Raw genomic sequence first — 21,033 nt, forward strand, 5'->3', positions numbered from 1 at the left:
CAAGTGAGTGCAGGCAGCAGCACAATGTCGCTGCCATCGCCTCTCGTCTTCGGTGCGCTCTCCTGCTGTCCTCGCTCGCCTCGTCGTCATCGTCCCCGCCCCGCCCGCTGACCACGCCGTCCGCTCGGCCGCACAGTCCCGAAGAAGGTGACGCAGGACGTCGACTTTGCGCCTGCACTGCGCTCGGTCATCGCAAAGTCGTACTCGGAGCAGCCCGACGCCTACAGCGAAGAGCTCGCGGCGCTGAACCGCACCCGCCAGGACGCCCTCCGCGGCTCGGCGGGCTCGGACGCGACCGCGCGCGACCTGCTCTACAAGTACTTTGGGCAGCTCGAGCTCCTCGAGCTCCGCTTCCCCGACCTCCGTGTCCCGTTTCCCTGGTGCGCCCCCCTCCTCGTCCTCCTCGGCCAGGTGGGGCAACCTTCGATTCTCACTGCGATTGCGTTGCTGCTCGTGCAGGAGCGATGCCTTCACGCACGTCAAGATCTCGCAGCAGTCGCTCGCCTACGAAAAGGCGAGCGTCATCTTCAACATCGGCGCGACCCTCTCGTCGCTCGCCGCCTCGTCGCCGCGCTCTGCCCCCGAGGGCCTCAAGCGCGCGTTCCACTCGTTCCGCTCGGCCGCGGGCATGTACGTCTACATCAACGACAACTTCCTGCACGCCCCCTCGACCGACCTCTCCAAGGACGTCGTCAAGCTCCTCGTCGGGCTCATGACGGCCCAGGCGACAGAGGTCTTCATCGAGAACATGGGGCCCGTCACGGCCAAGGGCTCGGGCCTGCGCAGCAAGCTGTGCATGCAGGTCGCACTGGCGTACGCTGCGCTTGTCGAGGATGCGAAGGAGTGGGTCACCAAGGGCGTCTTCCTCCGCGAGTGGTCCCTCCTCATCCAGGTGCGCCGTCACTGCCCTGCTTTCGCTTGACGGATACTTATAAGACTCTTCTGCGCAGACCAAGGCCAAGCACTTTGCCTCGCTCGCGCAGTACCACCGCTCTGTCGCCGACAACACGGCCGGCAAGTACGGCGAGGCGCTCGCGCGGCTGCAGATCGCCGAGCGCGAAGGCAAGGAGGCGTACCGCCTCGCGCAGAGCTTCCAGGCGTCGTTCTCTGCCACCTCGACCGCCTCGTCACTCGCCGCCGATGCGCCGGTCGCCCTCGTCGAGCTGACCAAGACGCACCATGCGCTCGTGGCCGAAGCGCGCACCAAGGCGCAGAAGGACAACGACATCGTCTATAACGAGGTCGTGCCCTCTGAGGCGGCCCTCCCGCAGATCGACAAGGCACCGCCCGTTGCTGCGCCCATTCCCATTCACGACGTCTATGCTACGCCGGAAGTACAGAAGATCGTCGGACCCGACCTCTTCGCCAAGCTCGTGCCTCTGAGCGTGCACGAAGCTGCATCGCTTTACTCGGAGGAGAAGGCCAAGCTGGTCCGCGCCGAAGCCGAGCGTGTCGAGCTCGCCGACGAGGAGCTCGCCTCTGCGCTCGAGTACATGGGCCTCCCCGCCAGCCTCGCACGCTTCCAGTCGGGCTCGGCCGCGCAGGCCTCGCTCGCCGACCCAGGCCCGCAGGTGCGCGGCTGGGCCGACGAGGTCCGGCACGGCGAGTCGTCGTCGCGCGCCGACGACTCTCTGCGGCGACTGCACACGCTGCGGGACCGCGCGCGCGCGACGCTCGACCGCCTCGCGACGGACCTCGACGCCGAGTCGCGCGAGTGCGAGCTCCTGCGCGCGCGGTACGGGCACCTGTGGGAGCAGGCGCCCTCGAGTAGCGCGACGCGCTCGTTCCGCCAGGACCTGCGCGCGCACCGCGAGTCGCTCGAGCAGGCGGGCGCGTCGGACGCGCAGGCGCAGCAGCTCTGGGATGGCGTCAGGACCGATGTCGCCCTCCTCGCAGACCCGAACCGCCTCGAGCAGGCGTTCGTAGAGGCGGTCGGCTCGGCGGGCGCGACCGAGGCGAGCCTGCTTGACTCGGATCTCGGAGACGATGACGAGGCAGAGACGAAGCGCAGGGTCGAGGTCGTGTCGGATGCACTGTCGCGCCTCAACAAGATCAAGAAGGAGCGGTCCGAGGTGCTGCGCGACCTCAAAGAGAAGGTGCGGCTGGTCCTCTTCGTCTGTCGAGGAGTCGGCCTCTCTGACGCTCTGCCATACCGCGACAGGTCCAGGGCGACGACATCTCGCATATCCTCATTCTTAACCGGAAGGGAGCGGCCGATGTCCAGCCCTCGCTCTTCGCCACTGAACTTGAGAAGTTCCGCCCGCACCAGCAGCGCCTGACGCAGACGCTGACGGCGCAGCAGCAAGCGCTGAGCGATGTCAACGCCGGCTTCAAGGAGCTGACCGAGGGGTCCAAGGCGCGCCAGGTCCAGGGACAGTGGGCCGCCGCCGAGCGCAAAAAGAAGGATCTCGTCACCCGCCTGGGGCACGCCGCGCAGGGCTACGCCGACGTTCGCACCGCGCTCGACAAGGGTCTCCAGTTCTACCAGGACCTGAATGACCTCGTCGACGGGCTGGACCAGCAGGTCAGCTCGTGGCTGGCCGAACGCACGCGCGAGCGCGAGCGCATGGCGGGCGAGGCGGACATCAAGCAGCGCCTCGAGGGCGGCGGGTCGTCCTCTTCGTCCGGCCTCGACCGTGCGATGGGCTCGCTCGATCTTGGCGGCGGCGCGCGCTCCCCGCCGCCTGTCCCGCCGCAGCCGCCTGCGAATCCGTACGGAGCGCTACCTTCGACCGGTGCATTTGCCTCGTCGCCGTCTCCCGCGCCGCCGTCGGCGTACCGACCGCCGAGCACACCTTCCTACCCATCTGCTCCGCCCGTCCCGCCCGCCCAGCCAGCCTACCCTTCCTACTCAACGCCTTCTGCACCCTTCAGCCCACCCACGCGCCAGCCGTCCTTCCCTCCCCCGCCTCAACCCGTCAGCACCTCGTCCTTCCTCCCGCCGCCGCCCGCACCCGTCTCGTACTCGTCGTCGAACTATGCCCGCTCGCCCGGCCCCGCTTCTGCTTCGCCGTATTCGCCCTCTCCGCCCGCTGCGCCTTCGCCATACGGTCAGCCGTCGCAGCCAACGGGCGCGTACCCGTACTCGCAGCCGGCTCCGCCGCAGCCGCCCGCGCCGCAGCAGTACCAGTATTCGTACGGGCAGCAGCAGTACGGCGCGCCGCCTCCACAGCCGCCGCCTCGACCGTACTAGAGTGCTACGAGGCATCGTCGTTGGAGCCACTGCGCAGTGGAGAGGAAGAGCCTCTGAAAGTAGCGATGTCTTACAGCGTAGAAATGACAACAAGGGGATGCGAGAGACAGCCAGGCCAAAGACAACGAGAGGAAAGAACCAAAGAGTGACGCTGCGACTACCGCTTGCCGCTCGTCTTCTTCACGCGCCGCGCCTTCTCCGACTTCTTCATCTTGCTCGCGCGCTTCTCACGCGCCGCCTCCTTGACCTCTTGCCGACGTTTCTGTAGAGCAGCGGAGCGTACGTGAGCATCTTGAGCACTGGCACGGGGAGTGGATAGAAGCGAGCGCACCTTCTTCTCGTCCTTGTCTTCGAACTTCTTGCCGCGCGGCCGCTGCGCCTTCTCACCGTCCTCGTCGCCCGACTCGTCGTCGCTGCCCACCTCCTGCGACCCCCCGTCCTCGTCGTCCTCGTCGTCATCCTCGTCTTCCTCCTCTGCGATCGCCTTCTCGCCCTTCTTGTGAATCGACGCGACGCCCGTGATGTCGGCATAGATGAGGTCCTTGCCCTCGCCGCGCAGCACGCGAGCGACATCGCGCTCGACGTCAAAGACGTCGTCGAGCGCGCGCGGGATGTACGACTGGGCAAAGACGGCCTCGTCCGACGCCGACGGCCGCTCCGCCGCCGCCGCCGCCTTGTCCTGGTCCTCGAGGGACAGCGAAGCGGTCGCAGCCGCCGTCGAGCGGTCCTCCTCCTCGGCCTCGGCCTGCGCGAGCAGCCGCTCGACCTCCTTGGCGGCATCCTCGTCCGTCTCCTCCCTCCCGTTTTCGACCCAGGTGTCGCGTGTGACAAAGTTGAACGTGCGCGTGAGGCCGAGCGTGTCGACGCCGCGCCTGGCGAAAAAGTCGTCGGCGTTCTTGATGTCGGCGCGGAGGAAGTCGAACGCGGCCGGATGCTCGTGCTCAACGGACTGCGAGACATCGATGACCCACAGGTGGCCCTGGTGGTAGCTGTGGGGGCATCCGGTCAGCTCTCTGAGTGATTCGCTAACTTAACGGGATGGACGCACAGGATGTTGTACTCGCTAAAGTCGGCGTGGACGAGACGGCAGCGGAAGAAGATGGCGCGGAGAATGACGAGGATCTCGATGTACATCGCGCGCTGCTGCTCTGGCGGGATGTCTGCGTCCTTCAATCGCGGTGATGCTCTGATGGCGGAGCTGTGAGCGGGAGTGCGGGCGAAAGAGAAGGGAGAATACGCACTGCCACTCGTCCTGCCCGACAAAGTCCATCACGAGCACGTTCTCGCGCACCTCGATCGCTTCGGGCACGCGCAGTCCGGCCGATTGCATGCGCTTGAGGTTGCGCAGCTCCTTCTCGGCCCACAGGCGAACCATCTTGCGCGGGTTACTGCGCGCATACCCGCCCTTGAACCGAAACTCGCCCGTCACGTAGCGGTCGCGGTCCTTGAAGACGAGGATCGACGTCTTGTAGATTTTGAGCGCAATGTGCTTGCCCTCGGGCGACACGGCGTGGTACACGTTGGCCTCCTTGCCCGTCGAGACGCACCCGTCGATGCGCTCGATGAGGCCGCGCCCGAGCATCTTGAACAGGATGAGGCGCGTGCGCGGGTCGAGCACCTGCTCGTTGGTCGCGCGGTCGCTCTTGTCCTTGACGAGGATCTTCTCCGACCCGCCCTTGCGCGTCGCCGTGCCCGACGTCGTCTGCTGCAGCGGGTCGAGCTGCACGCGCGACGCAAAGCGCGAGTAGTACGCGAGCTGGTCCGTCACCTTGTTCAGGTGCACGCCCTCCTTGCCCGCGGTCGTGCCGTCGCTCTTGACGAGCTGCGGCACGGCCGTCGCGGCGGGAGCGCGGCGAGAGCGGTTGATGGCGGGGAGCGCTCGCGCGGCCGTGTCGCTCTTGCCTGCGCCTGCCGGCTGCGCATGCGTGACGAGGACGTGCTGCTTCAGGCGGTTGTAGCGCTTGGTAAAGTCTGCACGGGCATGGTCAGCACATCGAGAGGACAAGAGAGCCCAGGGGGAGCGGCGCACCTCCCGCAGCGTCTGCCCAGTCCTGGTCCATGACGGCGTGCAGGCCCTCCTCGAGCCCGTACTCGCCTTCGTCGTCGTACTCGTACTCGTCCTCCTCGGCCAGCTGCCCGTCGTCGTCGTCGCTCGGCGGCATCTCGTCGTCCATGAACGGGCCGCTCGCTTCGCGCTGCTGCGGGGCGGGCTGGGGCGCGAGCGGGGCAGCAAGGACAGCGTCCTCATCTGCGTCTTCGAACTGCATCCTGAGCGTGAGCGCAAACGCGGACAGGGTGCGACCGGAGACGAGCACCGCCTCGTCCACCAGCCGTGCTCAAGTTTCGCGAAGCCGCTCTCGCTCGCGTGGAGTCTCCAGGACGTATGTGTGGCCTACCAGAGGTGCAAAGGAGCTCTATGTGCCGTGCTCGACCGACTGCGGGGCAGAGAGACCGGCACAACTCTCCGCCTTCACCGTTAACAACTGATGAAGCCTTTCTGCGTCAACACAACACCCAGCTACGCTTCTGGCGCGTCGTACATGAGCTCCCGTAGTTCCTGCACCTGCTGCACCCCTCTCCTCCCCTCAAACTCGAGGAGCAGCCCGAGCCCCTGCGCGCCCAGCGGTCCGACCGTCCACAACAGCCTGACGTTGCCCTCCCCTGCACGCGCAGAGGGCGCGAGGGACACGAGTGCGGCGAGGAGCGCGCAGGGGAGGAGCGGGACGAGGTCGTATGCGAGGAGAGGGGTGCCTTGGCGGAGAGAGTGGGTCAGGCGGGCGAGCGAGACGAGGAGCGAGAGAGCTGCGAGGCGCGCGAGGAAGGGCGGTGCGAGTGCGCGCGGGAGCGGGAAGATGGCGAGAAGTCTGCCGAAGCTGGAATGCGTGAGCGGGTCAGGGTTCGTGAGGACAGAAGCGCCGGACGTACAGCAGGACGACGAGCTGCAGGGCCAGTCCGGCTCGGAGGTACTGCTTCTGCGCGCTCTGGGCTTGCTCCAGTAGCTCTTGCACCACTTGATCCTGCTCTGCGCGCGGTCAAATAGCGTCAGCGCTCTCCTGTAGAGGATTAGTCGGGACGGAGAGCGCAGTGAGCGGACCTGGCGGCGACAGGATCTCCTCGTGCACGAACGCCTCGTCCCCGTCGTCGAGATCAGCTTTGAAGGGTCGTCGTGCCCGCAGCTCGGTCGACATCGCCGCTGCAGCGTGTTGAGGCGGATGAGGAGGAGGTCGAGGCGGAGCCGAGGTGGGGAGAGGCGGTGCAGGAACCGCGGTCGCGAATCGCGAGCGTAGGTAGTCGTTGCTCCTGAGCGAGACCTACTGCAGCCCCAGTGCGCTGGCAGCGCAGTGGTGCCGCGAGAGCTGGGTGGGACCGGTGTCCGGCGGCAAAAAAATATGGAGAAGCAGGGAGTTGAACCCTGGACTTCATGCAAGCACAGACAATGCGAAGCAGGCACTCTGCCACTGAGTTACATCCCCATCGTATATGCTCTGCCGCGTCAAGCATCCATACTCATAGCCACTTGCGTTTGTGGCGCGCCCACGCGCTGGACTGGTTTCAGCCCGCCGCATAGCACACGTCGACGATCGCAGCGCCTGAGAGAAGCGGATCAGGCCTGCCTTGGGTATCGCACTCGACCTGAGTACCGTTGGTCATCGATGCAGAAGGTTGCGAGGCGTCGCCGAGAGCTACACAGCGGATACAGGGGTCGTAAGAAAATTAAAACCAAGACAGCACGCTACACAGGCAGAGGAAAGGCGACGAAACACCTCCATGGACCCTAAGCGTCCTCGTAACGCGGCGGCAGTCCTGTCGACGCCTCTCCCGCCTCCCCACCAGCAGCAGGACGAGCGTCACCCTCGGGCTGGGACCCGTCGACGGCGGGCGGCGCGCCGAGCTCGGCGTCGACGACGGGGAGGTACGCGAGGGCCGAGCGGTGGTGGAAAGACGAGGGGGTGACGAGCTCGACGCGGATCACGGGGCGGTACGAGAGCCAATACGAGCCCTGCGTGCAAAGAAGCAGCCGTGTGTATCAGCCTCGAGCAACGCCGCGAGCGAGAGCGGGCATCGCGGAGGGAGAGTGTGCCGACTCAGAGCCATGCACGCACCTCGGTCTGGCGCATCCTCCACCGGAGCACCGGTCCCTCCTTCGGCGCCATGCTCTCTGTCCTCCCGCGCTCGGCATCGCCGTCGAGGTAGTTGCGCATGAGACCGGCGTTGGTGCTCGACGTGAGCGGGAGCGGCGACCAGTCGCGCGTGCGAAGCTTGAGCGCGCGCGCGAGCGCGTAGCGCCGCATGCGGACGCCGTTGAGGGCGAGGCCGGCGACGAGGATGACGAGGATCAGGGCGAGCTGTGTGTGGCAGGAGGGTGTGTGAGTTTCTCGAAAAGAATGGGAAGCGAGACGAAGGAGAAAGAGCCACACGCACCTCGACACCCTTGAGGAAGCCCGTCTGCTCTCCGCCACCCTGCGCGAGCGCAACCACGAGCGCGACGACCCAGACGTAGCACAGGAGCTCGAGGAGCGCGAGCCAGATGCGCGCCGGCACGAGGTGCTCCTCGAGGAGCGCGTTGAGCTCGGCGATGCGCTTGCGGTACAGCGGCTCGAGCGGGTGCGTCGGCTCGGCCGTCGAGCGCACCGTTAGGGCCACGCCCGAGTCGCGCCGCGAGTGCGCGAGCGAGAGGCTACGCGACCGCGTGCGCGCCGCTGAAGCGTCCCCCTCGCCGCCGTCGGCTCCGTGCGCCGCCTCGGCGTCACTCGCCGCGACCCTCCACGCGACGCGCTCCGTCCCACCAAAGGCAGCGGGCCACCCGTCCCAGAGCTTCTCCGGCTGGCCCTTGATTGCGCGCGCAATCTCGCCGAGACGCAGCCGCTGCCCCCACATCCCCCTCCCGCCGTGTGCGTCGGGTGCGCACGGGTGGTACGCCCAGTCGACGGTGCACGTCGCCGTCGAGGCCGTGTTGGTCGAGGGTGCGAGCCCGGCGCTGTCGTGTGCGGCGGCGGCGGTGCGGCGAGCGGGACCCGGGTAGTAGATCGGTGGAGGCGCCTCGCGGCGAGGCGTCACGGCCGGTGCAGGGCTGGCGGGCCCTGCGCTCGAGTGCGATGCGGGCGAGGGGCGGCTATTTCGGTGCGATGCTGGCGAGAGTGGAGGTGAGGCGGCGGCGGCATCGGGGCGAGCAGAGGGAACGGGCGGTGCGAACGAGGGCTCGCCCTGAATGGGGTAGATGCGCTGCTGCCAGCTCGCCGTGTAAGACGGGCGATTGAAGAAGCTGGCCATGGCGGCGTCGGGCGCCGTGATCGAGATGAGGAGGACGAGAGCGGGGGCGCGTGCGGATGCGGGTGGCGGGGTAGTTCGAGTGCGAGGTGGCGGTGTGCACTGTGCTGCCCTCTGGCTGTGGTGCGAATGCTCGGCGGGTGCACGTGCCTGCAGAGTGCGCGCTGCTGCGGAGGGTCGCCGGGTGGTGGCCGGGCGCGAACGTCTCCGTTTGTCCGCTCGCGAGTGCGCTTTGTCCGCGTTTCGAGTTCCTCCAGAGCTGCAGTGGACCACTCGCACGATGCTCCTGTCGACGCTGCTCGCCTGCGCACTCTCGCTCCCCGCCCTCGCTCAGACCCGTGCGTGCCACCCCCTCCGCGCCGCCCCACTTCGAGCCGGCGACTTGCCTCGAATAGTCGCACATCCTCACTGACACTTGGCTGCACCCCGGTGGACCCACAGCGGGCAATGCAACAGCAACAGCAACCAGTCTGCTCCCCGTCCCGTCGTACGGCACCCGTACCGAAGACGCCTTTGCAACCGCAACCGCCTCTGCCCTCGCCAGCTCCCTCCCCGGCTACACCTACAACCTCACCCAGGAGGTGCGCTCGGACTCTTGGACCTCAAAACATCTGCTGTGGGGACATTTGAAAGCCAGACTGACTCTCGCCCCTGGCGCCGCCTCGCGCTTCCTCCCCCTCGTCGGCCACCTCGTACAGAGTGAAGCAACTCGCTCTTCCATCTGCAACCAGACCACGTCGTACTGTGCGACCGCACGATGCAGCAGCGACGCCGCCAATGTCACCGTCAACTTGTGCGTCTCCGCTGACGCGGTTTCCGTCTCTTCCGCGCGAGCGGCCCACTCCCGTTCTCTCGGGCAATCGCTGCTCATATAGTCAGCTGACGTTTCGCGCTGCTCCACAGCTGCAACCCGATGACGATGGGGTGGAACTGCGAGTGCAACAACAAGGCCGAGAGCCGGTTACAACCGCTCTTTGTCCCCGTCAACACCTACGGTCCGTCTTTCCCCAGACCTTCGTGTCAGCCCCGTCGGGCGGTGTCTCGCCAGGCTCTACAGCGGCCTTCAACTCTCGACTGACTCCCCTCCCTGCCCGCACAGACTGCCGACTCCGCACGGCCGCCTGCCTCGACCAGTGCCAGAACCCGTCCGCCTCGCCGCCTGTGAGCAACGCCCAGGCGTGCCGGCAGGCGTGCAACTACATCCTCGGCTCGACGTGCGGCACCGCAAACCAGGTCTTGCCCGAGTACCAGGTCGACAAGTATGACGACAAGCCAAAGTGCGTTCGAGGTGTTGGCGGTCATGCGCTCGTCAATTCGCCTGCTCACTAGCTGACCCCGACGTGACTTCTCCTATCTTCATCGCAGATACTACGCCGAGTGAGCCTGTCGCATTTCTGCGATTTTTCTCCACCTGCTCGCCTCGCTTTTCCCCTACCCGGCGTCTCCCATTAACTCTTCTCTCGCATTTGCTCGCAGCACTTCAAAAGGCGGCGTCGCAATGGGCATCTCCGGCGGGACGATCCTCGCTCGACCTGCTCTCGCCGCCCTTAGTCTGGGCGCCGCAGCAGCAGCCGCTCTCTCGGTTCTCCTCTGATTTTCCCTCTTCGCTTCCTTTCATTCGGGCTCTCTGTCGAGACTGTGCAACTATTAAAGACACTATTGCGTGCGGGTTGACGCTGGGGCAGGAACGGCGGGTTCCACGGCAGAGAGTCGGAGATCCCGTGAATGAATGACCTTCTCGACCTCTCGAGGCGCGAGCACCAGTTATCATGCTTACCGTAGAAGGCAGTGCAAGTCCACCTGACAAGCCGAAGCACAATGCTCTCGTGGCAGGGGCTGCACGGGCACGTTTGCGGGCCTCGACTCCTGCGCCCGCCGCACGCACCGGCAGATGCGCCTGAAATAGCCCCCCCTTCCCTGCGTCCGCTGCCAAACTTGGCGCCATTCTCGTCGCGAGCGGGACTCGAGAGGCAGGAGCCTAGAGCCTGGAGGTGCACCGCCTTGCAGATGCGCAGCGGTGCGTGCATGCATGCTGTTGGTGCGGGTGCGCAGCAGCGACTGCATCACCTCGTCTGTCGCCTCATCTCTCCTTCCTTCACCCCCTCTACGCCTCCTCCCTCTTCATCCTCCTCACACTCGCACGAAAGCTCGCTTACCATGTGTGCGTTGTCCCGCACGCCCACCTTCGCTCTCCGCTCCCGCTCTCGCACTGACCTCCTCGCTCCTCGCCTCGCTCCCGTCTCGCGTCCTCACGTTCCTCGCACCCTGCTCCACCCGCGTTCGCACCCAGTCGACTTCTTCGGCAACGACTCGTTCCAGGCCCAGGCCGCGCAGCAAGTCGAGACGCAGCACAAGTCGTCGGTCCGTCCCGTCGTCTCTCGCTCGTTCTATCCCCCGCGCCTGCTGACTCGCTCTCGGACGGCGCTTGCACAGTTCACCCACGAGCTCATCGCCGGCGCCGCCGCGTTCGAGGTGCGCCCCTCTGACCCCCCTGCCCTTCCGCACTCTCGCTCGCCCTCGCTGACCGCTCGGATCTCGCACCTCACACAGGCCCAGAAGGCCTACGCGCGCCATTGCGAGCAGAACGGCAAGCCCGAGTCGCACCAGCGCGTGCGTGTCCCTCCTCCTCCTCCTCCTCCCCTTCCGCCTCTCTTGCTTGCGCGGCGCAGCTGACGCGCGCGACACCGGGCAGGCCCGCGAGCTGCTCGCGGCGTTCGCGGCGGCGGAGGCGGACAAGCTCTTCGAGACCAAGGGTACGTCCCGTCCTCTCGCCCCGGTCTGACTCGTTGGGTGCGCCAGCGATGCGGGAATGGGAGGAGCGGCCGGGAGGGAGCTCCACGCATCGCTCGCTTGCGCCCGCCTGCCCTGAGCCTTTTGTTCGTCGCCGATCCGCTGACTTCGGTCTGTCGCGCCCCTCCGCTTCACGATGCAGGTCTCGACTTCCTCGGTCCGTCTCCCGCGCGCTTGCCCTCTCCTCGCTCGTCTCGTCTCGCCCGCCCCCGGACTGACCCCTTCTCTCTTCCTTGCCCGCGCAGACCGCGAGGAGGTCAAGCGCCAGGCGCGCCAGCACGCCGAGCAGGCCGTGCAGCCCGGCTACTACTGAGTCGAGCCGCGTCGAGCGCGGTGCAGGCACGAGGGAGCCAAGGTCGTGAACGCTTGCTGGCTGAACGAGGAGGAAGCGCTTCCTGAGTCAGAAAGAAGTGCTGCATTTGTCCATACTGTCCGTCAACACTGGCCTGTCAGTTCGCCGTGAGGCGAATTGGACACGACAAGCGTGAGACGCGACGACGACCGCGAGACGCTTTCGCTCGGCGACAGGTTCTGCCGCTGCGCCGGATCAGCAAGGATCCGCCTTCTTGCCTGTAAGGAGCAGAGGAAGAACGCCATCTTTTGACATCAAGAGCGCAGCGCGAGACGATGGATGCGCAGAGTCACGTTCGGCCTTCTCAGACGTACTGCGAGCGGTCGCGTTGTCCCTGTAGCGCAGGCCGACAGCCCGAGAGCGAACCTGGTTCCTCACAGTGCGCGTAGATTGCAACCACTCTGCGTCGCGCCCTCCGCTTCAGGCCTGCCTCTGCTTTCGGTGCAGCACCCCTGTTCTGCGGCGCGCGATGATCAGTCGAAGCTGGTCACCGAAACCAAGCCACAAGACACAAGGAAGAGTCCATTGAGGGTTGAGATTGCGAGTTGAGACAGAGGCGAAAGAGACACGAGGGACGACGAGGACGACGACGACGTAGAACAATGGGACGGGGGGCATTGTAGGGCTTTGTGCTGTGTATAGATTGAGAGGGGGACAAGGAGGGAGGGAGAAAGATACACGAGAGCGAGGCGGAACAACGGGTGAGCAAAGAGGGGTGGGGTACGACGGTACTGCGAGGTTGACGTGGTATGACGACCCGACGGCACGAGAACCGAACCGACGGGCACGCGAGCGGCGGCACGAAGATGCTTAGGCCGACTTGGCAAAGCCGACGGCCTGTGGGAGAGGGAGCACAGGTCAGCGTGGGTCGGAACGGCGGGACTTTGGGCACGGAGAGAGACGCACGTTGCGGCCCTTGTCGTAGACGGTGTAGACTGCAAGAGAGGCACGTCAGTGACGGGTCGGGAAACGAGTGTGCATGAGAAACGAGTTCAGCGCACACTTGCGGAGGAAGACGTCGCCGACGCTGCATCACACCAGCACAACCAACCGCGTCAGTCCCTGTGTCTTTCGCAACGCCCACACGGAAGCGAGAGCGAGCGACGCACATCCAGATCGGGCCCATGGGCTCGGGGATGTCGAGGCCCTGGAACGAGCTCATGCACGTCCCGCCGAGGTTGAGGACGTAGTCCTCGGCGCTGAGCTCGTACGGCTTGCCGCCCATGTAGAACGTCAGCGGCGGGAGCGACTTGATCGTGTCGCACTCGACCGTGTACTGGCCTGCACGGTGGTCCGGATCAGGGTCAGCTCGGGCACGGAGGAAGTGGAGGGAAGAGGAAGGCGACTTGCCGTTCCACGACTTCTTGGCACCGATGTTCTGCGGAAGCGGAAGGGAGCGCGAGCTGTCAGAGGAATCGCGCAGGCATTGGCTTGGCGAGAAGAACGGGACGCACCCTGTTGAGGAGCTCGGCAATGTCGGACGGCATGGCAATGAGCGACGTGCCTGCGCGTCCAATCCACCCGGTCAGCGCACGTATCGCACACAACGCAGCTCGCACAAAGGAGAGCGCACCCGTGTCGATGGCAGCGCCCGTGTTCTCGAGCTCGAGCTCCTCGTCGCCAAACTTGATCTTCTCGAGCTCGACCTCCCAGTAGCCCTTGCGGCGCACGGGGACATAGTCGATCTTGCCCTTGTAGTGCTTGTCGTCGAGGCCGCCGAAGGTCGCCTCGCCCTGCTCCGGGTCGGACCCGAGCCAGAAGGCAAAGACGGGCTCGTCGAGGAGGCCCTGCGCGAGCATGTTGTAGAACGGCGGGACGACGTGCTGCACCGAGATCGTGTCGTACGCGAGACCGAGGATGCCGTCTGTTGCGCGACCCGGCCGTCAGTCTTATGATAGCCCACCGAAGAGGGAGTCGGGGACGGGGGACGCACCAAACTTGCCAAAGGCAAACGTGAGACCCGGCTCGTTGGTCGACTCGGCAAAGTCCTGGCCCTTGATGGTGAGGTCGCCGATCGACATGACATCGTTCGAGATGACGCCCTCGAGCGAGCCCGTGCCGTACTGGATCTTGAACTCGGTCCCATTGGCCTTGTACGTCGACGAGGCCTTGGCGTCGTACTTGCTCTGCAGGCGCGTTCGAGCGTCAGTGAACAGAACTCAATAGGTAAGAGGATGGGAGTACAACGCACGTGGAGGAAGCAAGCGATGCTCGAGCAGCGGGTCGAGGGGACTGCGCAACCAACGACGCTCAGAATCAATCCGTCTCTGATGGACGTTGACAAGTAGACACGTAGCGCCTCGACGCACCCCAGAGGTTGGCCGAGCCCGTGTCGAGGACGACCTTGAACGTCTGTGCGGGCGTGCCGAGGGTGATCTCGGCAAAGTACTGCAGCGAGTTGCTCGAGGTCAGTGAGCTGGCTGTCGACAAAGCAGGACAGCCGAAGACGCACCTGCGCATTCAAGTAGTCTGTGCGGCAGAGCGGGTGGTGCACAGGGGCGAGACGAGTGGGAGCGAGTGGGGCGGCGAGCGCGAGTCAGTGCGGCGTCGGTCAACGTGACTCTCCGTGGGTGGCGATGAAGTCCAGCGGATCCGCCGGAGCATCAAAGGGCTCTCTGGATCCGCTGCAAGCCACCACAGCTGGAGCAAGAGGATCGACGACGCACTGGAGACGGGCACGCCGTGACCTCCCTGGGCGAGGCCCTCGTTGAACTGCTCCGTCTCGAGCATGGTGCGGAACTCGTCGTCGCGGCTGGGCGGATACCTCCCGGGCTTCCTCCCCGCCGAGAAGGGAACCTGGGCTGCGCGCGCGAGGCGCCCCATGTACTTGTCGGCGAGGTGCGCCGTCTGGGCGCTCAGGTCGGCCGACGCGGGCTGCTCGAGCTTGTGCAGCTTCATCCTGCGAGTGAGTCCAGGGCATCGCTGGTCAGCGTGCGCCCCTCGCGAGAGAGTGAGAGGCGGTGCCGAGGCCACGCCAGCGGGGGAGGGGGAGGGGGGCGCACCGGTGCATGGCGGCATCGGCGCCCTGCGCGGCTGCGAGCAGGGCGAGGGCAGTGGTGGCAACGGAAGCGAGCATGGTGGTTACCGTCTGTCTCAGTCGAGCCTCGTGCTTCAGACGAGAGCGACGACAGAGAGCAACCGCCGAGGGGGCGAGGCGGGGGCGCACTCTGACGACGGACCCGATGCGGCATCGACAGGGGGACAGTCTCGCCCATTTGCACTCGAGTACAACAACAACCACACTCGCGCAGGTACACAGCCACTCGCTCACTCCCGCCGCGCCTCCTCGAGGGACCGCACCAGATCCGCCCACGCATCCCGCTCCACCTCGAGTGCCGCAACACTCAGCACCCGCTCCTTCTCGTTCTCCTCCCTCTTCCCTTCTCGGGGCAGCCGCTCCGTCCCGCTCCTCCATATGGGCACGCCGCCCTCGAGCGGTCTCAGCGCCTCGCCGCGCGCGACCCCGCCCGGCCCGACGCTTCCTCCTCCGCCTCCCCCGCCGCCAGCGACCAAACTCGCAAACGCCGGGTCGAGCAGAGGCGCAGCAGAGGTGCGCGCGGCGCGCAGGTGCCGGATAGAGGTGCGAAGTGCGAGTTGGATGTCCTGTGCGCGTGGAAGAAGGGTGTGAGGGGATTGTCAGGCTACGCGAAAGGAACGGGAGCGAGAGGACGGACATTGAGCGTTGCGTAGTACCCCTCGGCGTACTTGCTAAACTCGGCGAGTTTGTCGGGCTCTTTCCCTGCCTGCTCTGAGCGCTTGGCCGAGCTCTCGTCGTCTGCGTCGTCGTCGTCGTCGGTTGCGAGTTCGCGCGAGGTGAAAGACGAGAGCGGGTCCGGATGCAGCGACGCGAGCGTGCACCCCGCAAAGTGAAGCAGCGCGGCGATATTCTGCGTCCAAGCACCGCTTGTAAGGTCGCTTTCGCACGAGGAGAGCGAGGGGCGAGGGGAGAAGCGCACCTCCTCAACCTCCTTGAGCTCTGCGACCCGCTTGGCTGCGCGCGTCTGCGGGCCGTCGCCTGCGTCGTGTTCAGGCGAGTCGAGGCTGCGATCGCCGGCCTCGTCGACCTGCATGCTTGTTGCGCGCGGTACACGAGGTCGAGAGAGCCGGACGAGGTGGGGAGGTGGGAGGGCGGAGCAGGGGGCGCGCGGACGGGCTGTGGGTGCGCGCAGTAGCGGCTGCAAGCCTTCGAGCGGCAAAGCACAGCCTGGCAAGCGAAGGGCGCAAGAAGTGGACGAGAGCAAGCGACAAAGGTCCGCGAGCAGCTTGCACGGCGACGACGCACACGGCGACGCAGAGCAGCGAGTGAGGACCGCGTGCAGGCAAGTTTAGCACACACACACTGACTCGAACCTTTACCCCGCAGCCATCGCCGCACTCGACGCGTCTCGTCTCGTCTCGTCTCGCTCGCAGGTGCACCCTCGCCTCGACTCGCCCTGTCAAACCCGGGTCTGCCCGTGACCGAGTGCACGCCCGCTCGAGTGTGTACTTGCTGAGCAAGGGTACGGGCTGACTCGCCGTACAGCGTGCCGCGATGTCGCCGTCACTGACTCTCTCTTCTCCCTCAACTGCCTTCACCTCGCCTCGTCGCCTCACCTTACCTCGTGCGGCCCCTGCACCCGCCCAGCAGCAGTAGAAAGCAGTATGAGTGGCCCACGCGGCCCCAGCCGCTACCCAGACGACCGTCCCGACCCGCGCTTCGCCCCTCGCGGCGCCGGTCCCCCTCCCTCCTCGCACCCGGGGCCCTCGCGCGCCGACTACTACCCGCCCGGCCCTTCTCCCGGCTCGTACGACTCTGCCCGTGGCGGTGCCTCGTACCCGCCCGCCCCGCAGCAGTCGTACGCCTCGGGCGCGCGGTACGCGCACGACTCGCCCGCGAGGCCGTACGACGACCGCTTCCCGCCCAGCTCGCAGCCGCTGCGCTACCCGCCCGACGGCGGCAGCAGCGGTGGTGCAGCAGGCTCGGGCGCCAAGGCGCCCCTCGCGCCGGGCAAGGCGTCGTACGAGCGCGGACCGGCCGTGCCCCCGCCGAGGGCGCAGCCGCCGCCCGACGACGGCAAGCGCATGCCCCCGCCGCCCCCGGGCACGAGGCTCGGCGCGTCGGGCCCGGCGGCACAGGGCCAGTCAGGCGGCGGCGGAGCGAGCTGGGATCGTCGGCAGAGCGGCGCAGGATACCGCTCCGGTCCGGGCTACGACGCGAGGGACGCGTATCACCACCCTTCGCACCAGCCACCGCCGCCGCATGCCGCGCCGCCACCGCAGCACCAGCAGCATCATGGGTATGGGAGCGGGTCGTACGCGCGAGACGCGGCATACGGCTCGAGGGCGCCGCTTGCGCACGACGACGACCGGTATCGCTCTTCGGCGAGCTACCGCGAGTGAGTCTCTTGCTTCTTTCCTTTCGTCCCTCGCTCGCTCTTCTTTTTTACTCCACGCGGTCCGCTGACATGCTCACGACCCTCGGCAGCGACTCGCGGCAACCGAGCAGCTACTCGCGCCCGTACGGCGGTGGCGCGCCCTCGTCTTCCTACGATTCTCGTCGCCGCAGCCCCTCCCCCGGTCCCGGTTCTTCACGCCGCTACGGCGGCACCGGCGCGCGCTCCCCCTCGCCCGCACCGTCGTACCGCCCCTCTTCCCGCGCCAGCCTCCGCGACCGAGATCGCGGCACTGGCGGGCGCTGCCGCTCGCCCTCCCCGCGCTCGCGCTCCCACTCGCGCACCCGGTCGCCCCGCTCGAGATCGCCCTACTCGCGCTCTCCCTCTCCGCTCCCCCTCCGGCGGCGCCCGGCGCAGCGCAGGAGGAGGGGCAGCTCATGCTCCTCTGCTGCGAGCTTTTCGCCCTCGCCTTCGCCGCCTCCCTCCGCGAGGCGGCGCGAGCGGGAGCGCGAGAGGGAGAGGGGCTGGCGCGAGAGGGGCCACGAGCGCGAGCGCGACCGGGAGAGGGACCGGGACCGCGCGAGGGACCGCCCGCGCGCGAGGAGCGTCTCGCGCAGCCCACTCAGCGGCGAAGACGATGTCGGGTACGACTCGCACCGCTCTTCGGCGGCGAGCAGGCGGCGCGGCGCCCCGCCTCTTGCGCCTCCGTCGTCGTCGTCGGCGTCGAGGCGCGACTACGACCGCGACGCCCGGATGCCGCCTGCGCCGGGCGCGGCGGGCGCGGGCTCGCAGGACATGCGGAGGAGCGCGAGTGGCCGCAGTGCCGAGGGCGGGAGGAGCTGGAAGCGCGCGCGCAGCCCGGACGAGGACGTCGCGCCGCGGTCTGGCGGGATGCCTCCCTCCTCGGTGGCGACGGGGACGCCCGTCTCTGCTGCGGGCAAGGGCGTGTACAACGGTGTTGACGCGAGTGCCAGCAGCAAGAAGGCCAAGACCGAGGCGTACGGCGGTCGCCCGCCTGCACCGCTCGGACCCGCTGCGCACCGCGTTTCGACGCCCCAGCAGCAGCACGGCCACAGTCCCGGCGTCTACCCCCCTCTGCCGTCTGCTGGCACCGGCCCGTCGTCGCTGCACTCGCCCGCGACTGCGACGAACGGCGCTTCGTACCCGCACTCGCGCCCGCCGAGCGGGCCGCGCAGCTTCCAGCAGCAGCAGCAGCCGTCCAGCTACCCCGCGCCGAGCACGCCGCTCTCGCACCACCCGAACGCCCTGCCGCCCGTCGGCGGGAGCGGACTCAAGGTGCAGCTTGCGCCGCCGACGGGACCGAAAGCTGCCCGCGCGGGGTTCGTCCCCATCGCCGCTCAGCAACAGCAGCAACAGCAGCAGCCGCAGCCGCTCCCGACTGGTCCGCGCTCGGTGCACCGCCCCGCCCCGACGGGTCCGCGCGCTGCTGGAGCCGGGAACGGCGCTGGAGGCGGCGACGTGAGAAAGTTCTTCCCGACCGAGGAGGAGGAAGAAGAGGCGCGCGCGGCGGCGCACAGGCGCAAGGTTGAGGCGGAAGAGGAGGCCGTGCGTGCGCACCGGGCCAGCGCGCGGCGGGAGAGCGACGATGTCGAGGCAGACAGGCGCGCAGGCGCGCCGCGGCGCGCGTCGTACGAGCGCATGGACGTCGACAGCGACCGGGGCGACAACGGATGGGTCGTGCGCCGCGGAGGAGACGTTCCGCCGCCGAGGGCGTCGCGGGCAGACGATGGCGGCGACGAGCAGCGAAGGCGGTACGCCGAGCCACCTCGCCGCGAGTCGTACCCGCCGCCGCCGCAGCATAGCGGGTCGTACTCGACACCGAGTCGAGACTACCCGCACGATGCAGCCGCGCGCGCAGCGTCGTACGACCGTCCCGACGCATTCCGCGTGCCGCTTCCGACCACGTCGGCCAACTCGGTCGCGCCCGCTGCCGAGCGCAGGTGGGGTGCGCCTTCGTCCGGGTCCAAGTCGGTTCTTCCTTCGCCGGCGCAATCCCGCCCGGGCTCGACGGCGCCGCCTCTCGATGCCGCTCCTGCTGCGAGTGCACCGCCCTCGTCAAAAACGCTCGATGCGCGGCGCGACTCGGACGTGACGATGGTCGAAACGCCCTCGGCCGAGTCGCAGCAGCCCGAGACGCCCACCCCCGCTGCGCCCGTGCCGACCGAGCTGTACGAGCGGCTCGTCCAGGTCGGCGAGGGAACGTACGGCAAGGTGTACAAGGCGCGCAACGCCGAGACGGGCGGGCTCGTCGCGCTCAAGCGCATCCGCATGGAGGCCGAGAAGGACGGTTTCCCCGTCACGGCCGTGCGCGAGATCAAGCTCTTGCAGAGCTTGCGGCATCCGAACGTCGTTTCGCTCTTCGAGATGATGGTGTCCAAAGGTGCGTGCCTTGGCCTACCTCCACTGACTTCGTCAGCCGAGACTGACTGTCGGCCAAGCACGCAGGTCACGTCTACATGGTCTTTGACTATCTCGACCACGACCTGACGGGCGTGCTGCATCACCCGTCGATCAACTTCTCGCCCGCGCACCTCAAGTCGCTCATGCAGCAGTTCCTCGAAGGGCTCGGCTTCATCCACCGCCGCGGCGTTCTGCACCGAGACCTCAAGGGGTCCAACATCCTCCTGAGCCGTACGGGCGTGCTCAAGATCGCCGACTTTGGCCTTGCGCGCTTCTATCAGCGCGGGAGACGAAACGACTACACCAACAGGGTCATCACGCAATGGTACAAGCCGCCCGAGCTCCTCTTCGGCGCGACGGTGTACGACGAGCGCGTTGACATGTGGAGTGCCGGGTGCGTGTTGCCCGCCCCACTCTTTCGCCCTGACACCGCGACTGATCGACGTCTTCTTCCTGCAGCTGCATCTTCCTCGAGCTGTTCATCCGCCGCCCCGTCTTCCCCGGTCAGGACGAGATCCACCAGCTCGACGTCATCTTCAAGCTCACGGGCACGCCCAACGTCGAGTCGTGGCCCAGCTTGCACGATTTGCCCTGGTACGAGCTCGTCAAGCCGAAGGATGTCATCGAGCCGCAGCTGCGCACCGCTTTCGCCAAGTGCGTCTCGCACTCGTTGTCCCTGCCCTCTCCTGTTCTGCGTGCTCACGTTTCGCGCACCTCTGCAGATCCCTGAGCCCCGCAGGGCTCGACCTCGCGGAGCGCTTGCTCGCTCTCGACCCTTCCCGGCGTCCGACCGCTGACGAGGCGCTTCGCATGGAGTACTTCACGACAGAGGAGCCAAAGGCGGAGATGCCGACCATGTACGCTCTCGTCCAGCGCGTTTGATCCGACAACAGCTGACCCCTACGTTCCGCAGGCTTGCCGACGTCAAGGGCGAGTGGCACGAGTACGAGTCGAAGCGCGCTCGGAAGCGGCAGCGCGACGATGCTCCCGCGTGAACGCCTCGTCCCCTCGCCCTGCAAGGCTCGGGGCTCTTGTAGCGTCACCTCTGTCCGGGGCTTGCACAGCAGAATCCCTCAACGCCCATTGCGAGCAAAAAGCACTCCTGGACTCTGCCTTGAGACCCGGAAGGAGCGAGAGCAAGGCAGGTGACCCGTCCAGGTCTGAGACAGAAATGTTGAAGTGCACAACAACGTACAAAAGCGTATTTTGCTCGCACAATGTCACCTGTGCGAGGGTTCGCTACTTCACGTTGGTCGAGGATCGGACTGGACGAGGTGAACGGAACGCACGCCTCGGTGTTCGCCTGGAGCTGCGCTCCGAGGGCTGCGACCTTGCTCTCGAGCATGGCGATGTACTTGAGCGACAGGTCGAGCTGCGCCGTCTGCGCGGCGATGACTTGGTCCCGGTCGGCGATTCGCCCAACCAGGTGGAGGAGCTCGGCGCGAATCGCCGACAGCTTCTGCTGCTGGTGCTGGAACGACTCCGCGAGCCAGGCCGGCTTGCTCTGACCCGACATCGTGCAAAAGCAGAGACGAAGAAAGTTGCGCGTGCGCGTACTGGCTTTCACGTGACATCGTGTTGCTTTTGCGCTTTGCTCTTTCTCACCAGTGTCTGTCCTTGCACCACCTGCAGATCGG

General features: G+C 66.9%; 10 protein-coding genes across 10 annotated transcripts; 4 read left to right on the forward strand and 6 right to left on the reverse strand.

The window, feature by feature from the left end:
* Positions 1 to 24: 24 nt before the first annotated feature.
* On the forward strand, positions 25 to 3,193 carry BRO1 (Bro1p; the record flags this gene model as incomplete). The annotated part of the gene is made up of 5 exons (XM_076648676.1): positions 25 to 52; positions 137 to 380; positions 460 to 892; positions 951 to 2,096; positions 2,162 to 3,193. 5 exons carry the CDS (start codon positions 25 to 27, stop codon positions 3,191 to 3,193), a joined length of 2,883 nt encoding a protein of 960 aa, XP_076505865.1.
* A 157-nt stretch (positions 3,194 to 3,350) lies between these two features.
* On the reverse strand, positions 3,351 to 5,460 carry RIO1 (protein kinase RIO1; the record flags this gene model as incomplete). Its single annotated transcript, XM_076648677.1, has 5 exons — positions 3,351 to 3,455; positions 3,525 to 4,182; positions 4,242 to 4,379; positions 4,435 to 5,164; positions 5,223 to 5,460. 5 exons carry the CDS (start codon positions 5,458 to 5,460, stop codon positions 3,351 to 3,353), a joined length of 1,869 nt encoding a protein of 622 aa, XP_076505866.1.
* Positions 5,461 to 5,711: 251 nt separating this feature from the next.
* Positions 5,712 to 6,381, reverse strand: JCM10292_001726 (uncharacterized protein; the record flags this gene model as incomplete). The annotated part of the gene is made up of 3 exons (XM_076648678.1): positions 5,712 to 6,057; positions 6,119 to 6,215; positions 6,288 to 6,381. The coding sequence occupies 3 exons, from the start codon at positions 6,379 to 6,381 to the stop codon at positions 5,712 to 5,714; spliced, it is 537 nt and encodes a 178-aa protein (XP_076505867.1).
* A 587-nt stretch (positions 6,382 to 6,968) lies between these two features.
* Positions 6,969 to 8,464, reverse strand: JCM10292_001727 (uncharacterized protein; the record flags this gene model as incomplete). The annotated part of the gene is made up of 3 exons (XM_076648679.1): positions 6,969 to 7,193; positions 7,297 to 7,539; positions 7,616 to 8,464. 3 exons carry the CDS (start codon positions 8,462 to 8,464, stop codon positions 6,969 to 6,971), a joined length of 1,317 nt encoding a protein of 438 aa, XP_076505868.1.
* Positions 8,465 to 8,741: 277 nt separating this feature from the next.
* Positions 8,742 to 10,055, forward strand: JCM10292_001728 (uncharacterized protein; the record flags this gene model as incomplete). The annotated part of the gene is made up of 7 exons (XM_076648680.1): positions 8,742 to 8,799; positions 8,903 to 9,042; positions 9,160 to 9,254; positions 9,365 to 9,456; positions 9,561 to 9,738; positions 9,827 to 9,838; positions 9,938 to 10,055. The coding sequence occupies 7 exons, from the start codon at positions 8,742 to 8,744 to the stop codon at positions 10,053 to 10,055; spliced, it is 693 nt and encodes a 230-aa protein (XP_076505869.1).
* A 563-nt stretch (positions 10,056 to 10,618) lies between these two features.
* JCM10292_001729 (DUF3759 domain-containing protein) lies at positions 10,619 to 11,564 on the forward strand (the record flags this gene model as incomplete). The annotated part of the gene is made up of 7 exons (XM_076648681.1): positions 10,619 to 10,622; positions 10,752 to 10,822; positions 10,895 to 10,933; positions 11,012 to 11,071; positions 11,154 to 11,214; positions 11,394 to 11,408; positions 11,497 to 11,564. The coding sequence occupies 7 exons, from the start codon at positions 10,619 to 10,621 to the stop codon at positions 11,562 to 11,564; spliced, it is 318 nt and encodes a 105-aa protein (XP_076505870.1).
* An 849-nt stretch (positions 11,565 to 12,413) lies between these two features.
* On the reverse strand, positions 12,414 to 14,679 carry PEP4 (proteinase A; the record flags this gene model as incomplete). Its single annotated transcript, XM_076648682.1, has 12 exons — positions 12,414 to 12,440; positions 12,510 to 12,538; positions 12,605 to 12,630; positions 12,713 to 12,981; positions 13,058 to 13,107; positions 13,177 to 13,467; positions 13,537 to 13,729; positions 13,795 to 13,835; positions 13,913 to 13,991; positions 14,056 to 14,072; positions 14,270 to 14,502; positions 14,606 to 14,679. The coding sequence occupies 12 exons, from the start codon at positions 14,677 to 14,679 to the stop codon at positions 12,414 to 12,416; spliced, it is 1,329 nt and encodes a 442-aa protein (XP_076505871.1).
* Positions 14,680 to 14,870: 191 nt separating this feature from the next.
* On the reverse strand, positions 14,871 to 15,673 carry JCM10292_001731 (uncharacterized protein; the record flags this gene model as incomplete). The annotated part of the gene is made up of 3 exons (XM_076648683.1): positions 14,871 to 15,206; positions 15,278 to 15,490; positions 15,560 to 15,673. The coding sequence occupies 3 exons, from the start codon at positions 15,671 to 15,673 to the stop codon at positions 14,871 to 14,873; spliced, it is 663 nt and encodes a 220-aa protein (XP_076505872.1).
* A 571-nt stretch (positions 15,674 to 16,244) lies between these two features.
* Positions 16,245 to 20,391, forward strand: JCM10292_001732 (uncharacterized protein; the record flags this gene model as incomplete). The annotated part of the gene is made up of 6 exons (XM_076648684.1): positions 16,245 to 16,978; positions 17,068 to 19,376; positions 19,442 to 19,790; positions 19,856 to 20,050; positions 20,119 to 20,253; positions 20,310 to 20,391. The coding sequence occupies 6 exons, from the start codon at positions 16,245 to 16,247 to the stop codon at positions 20,389 to 20,391; spliced, it is 3,804 nt and encodes a 1,267-aa protein (XP_076505873.1).
* A 225-nt stretch (positions 20,392 to 20,616) lies between these two features.
* On the reverse strand, positions 20,617 to 20,912 carry JCM10292_001733 (uncharacterized protein; the record flags this gene model as incomplete). The annotated part of the gene is made up of 2 exons (XM_076648685.1): positions 20,617 to 20,620; positions 20,686 to 20,912. The coding sequence occupies 2 exons, from the start codon at positions 20,910 to 20,912 to the stop codon at positions 20,617 to 20,619; spliced, it is 231 nt and encodes a 76-aa protein (XP_076505874.1).
* Between the last annotated feature and the right edge of the window lie 121 nt (positions 20,913 to 21,033).

This window comes from Rhodotorula paludigena (genome assembly GCF_050403205.1).
Source record: "Rhodotorula paludigena JCM10292 DNA, Rt_paludigena_JCM10292v1_ctg17, whole genome shotgun sequence".
In the NCBI taxonomy this organism is placed as follows: domain Eukaryota; kingdom Fungi; phylum Basidiomycota; class Microbotryomycetes; order Sporidiobolales; family Sporidiobolaceae; genus Rhodotorula; species Rhodotorula paludigena.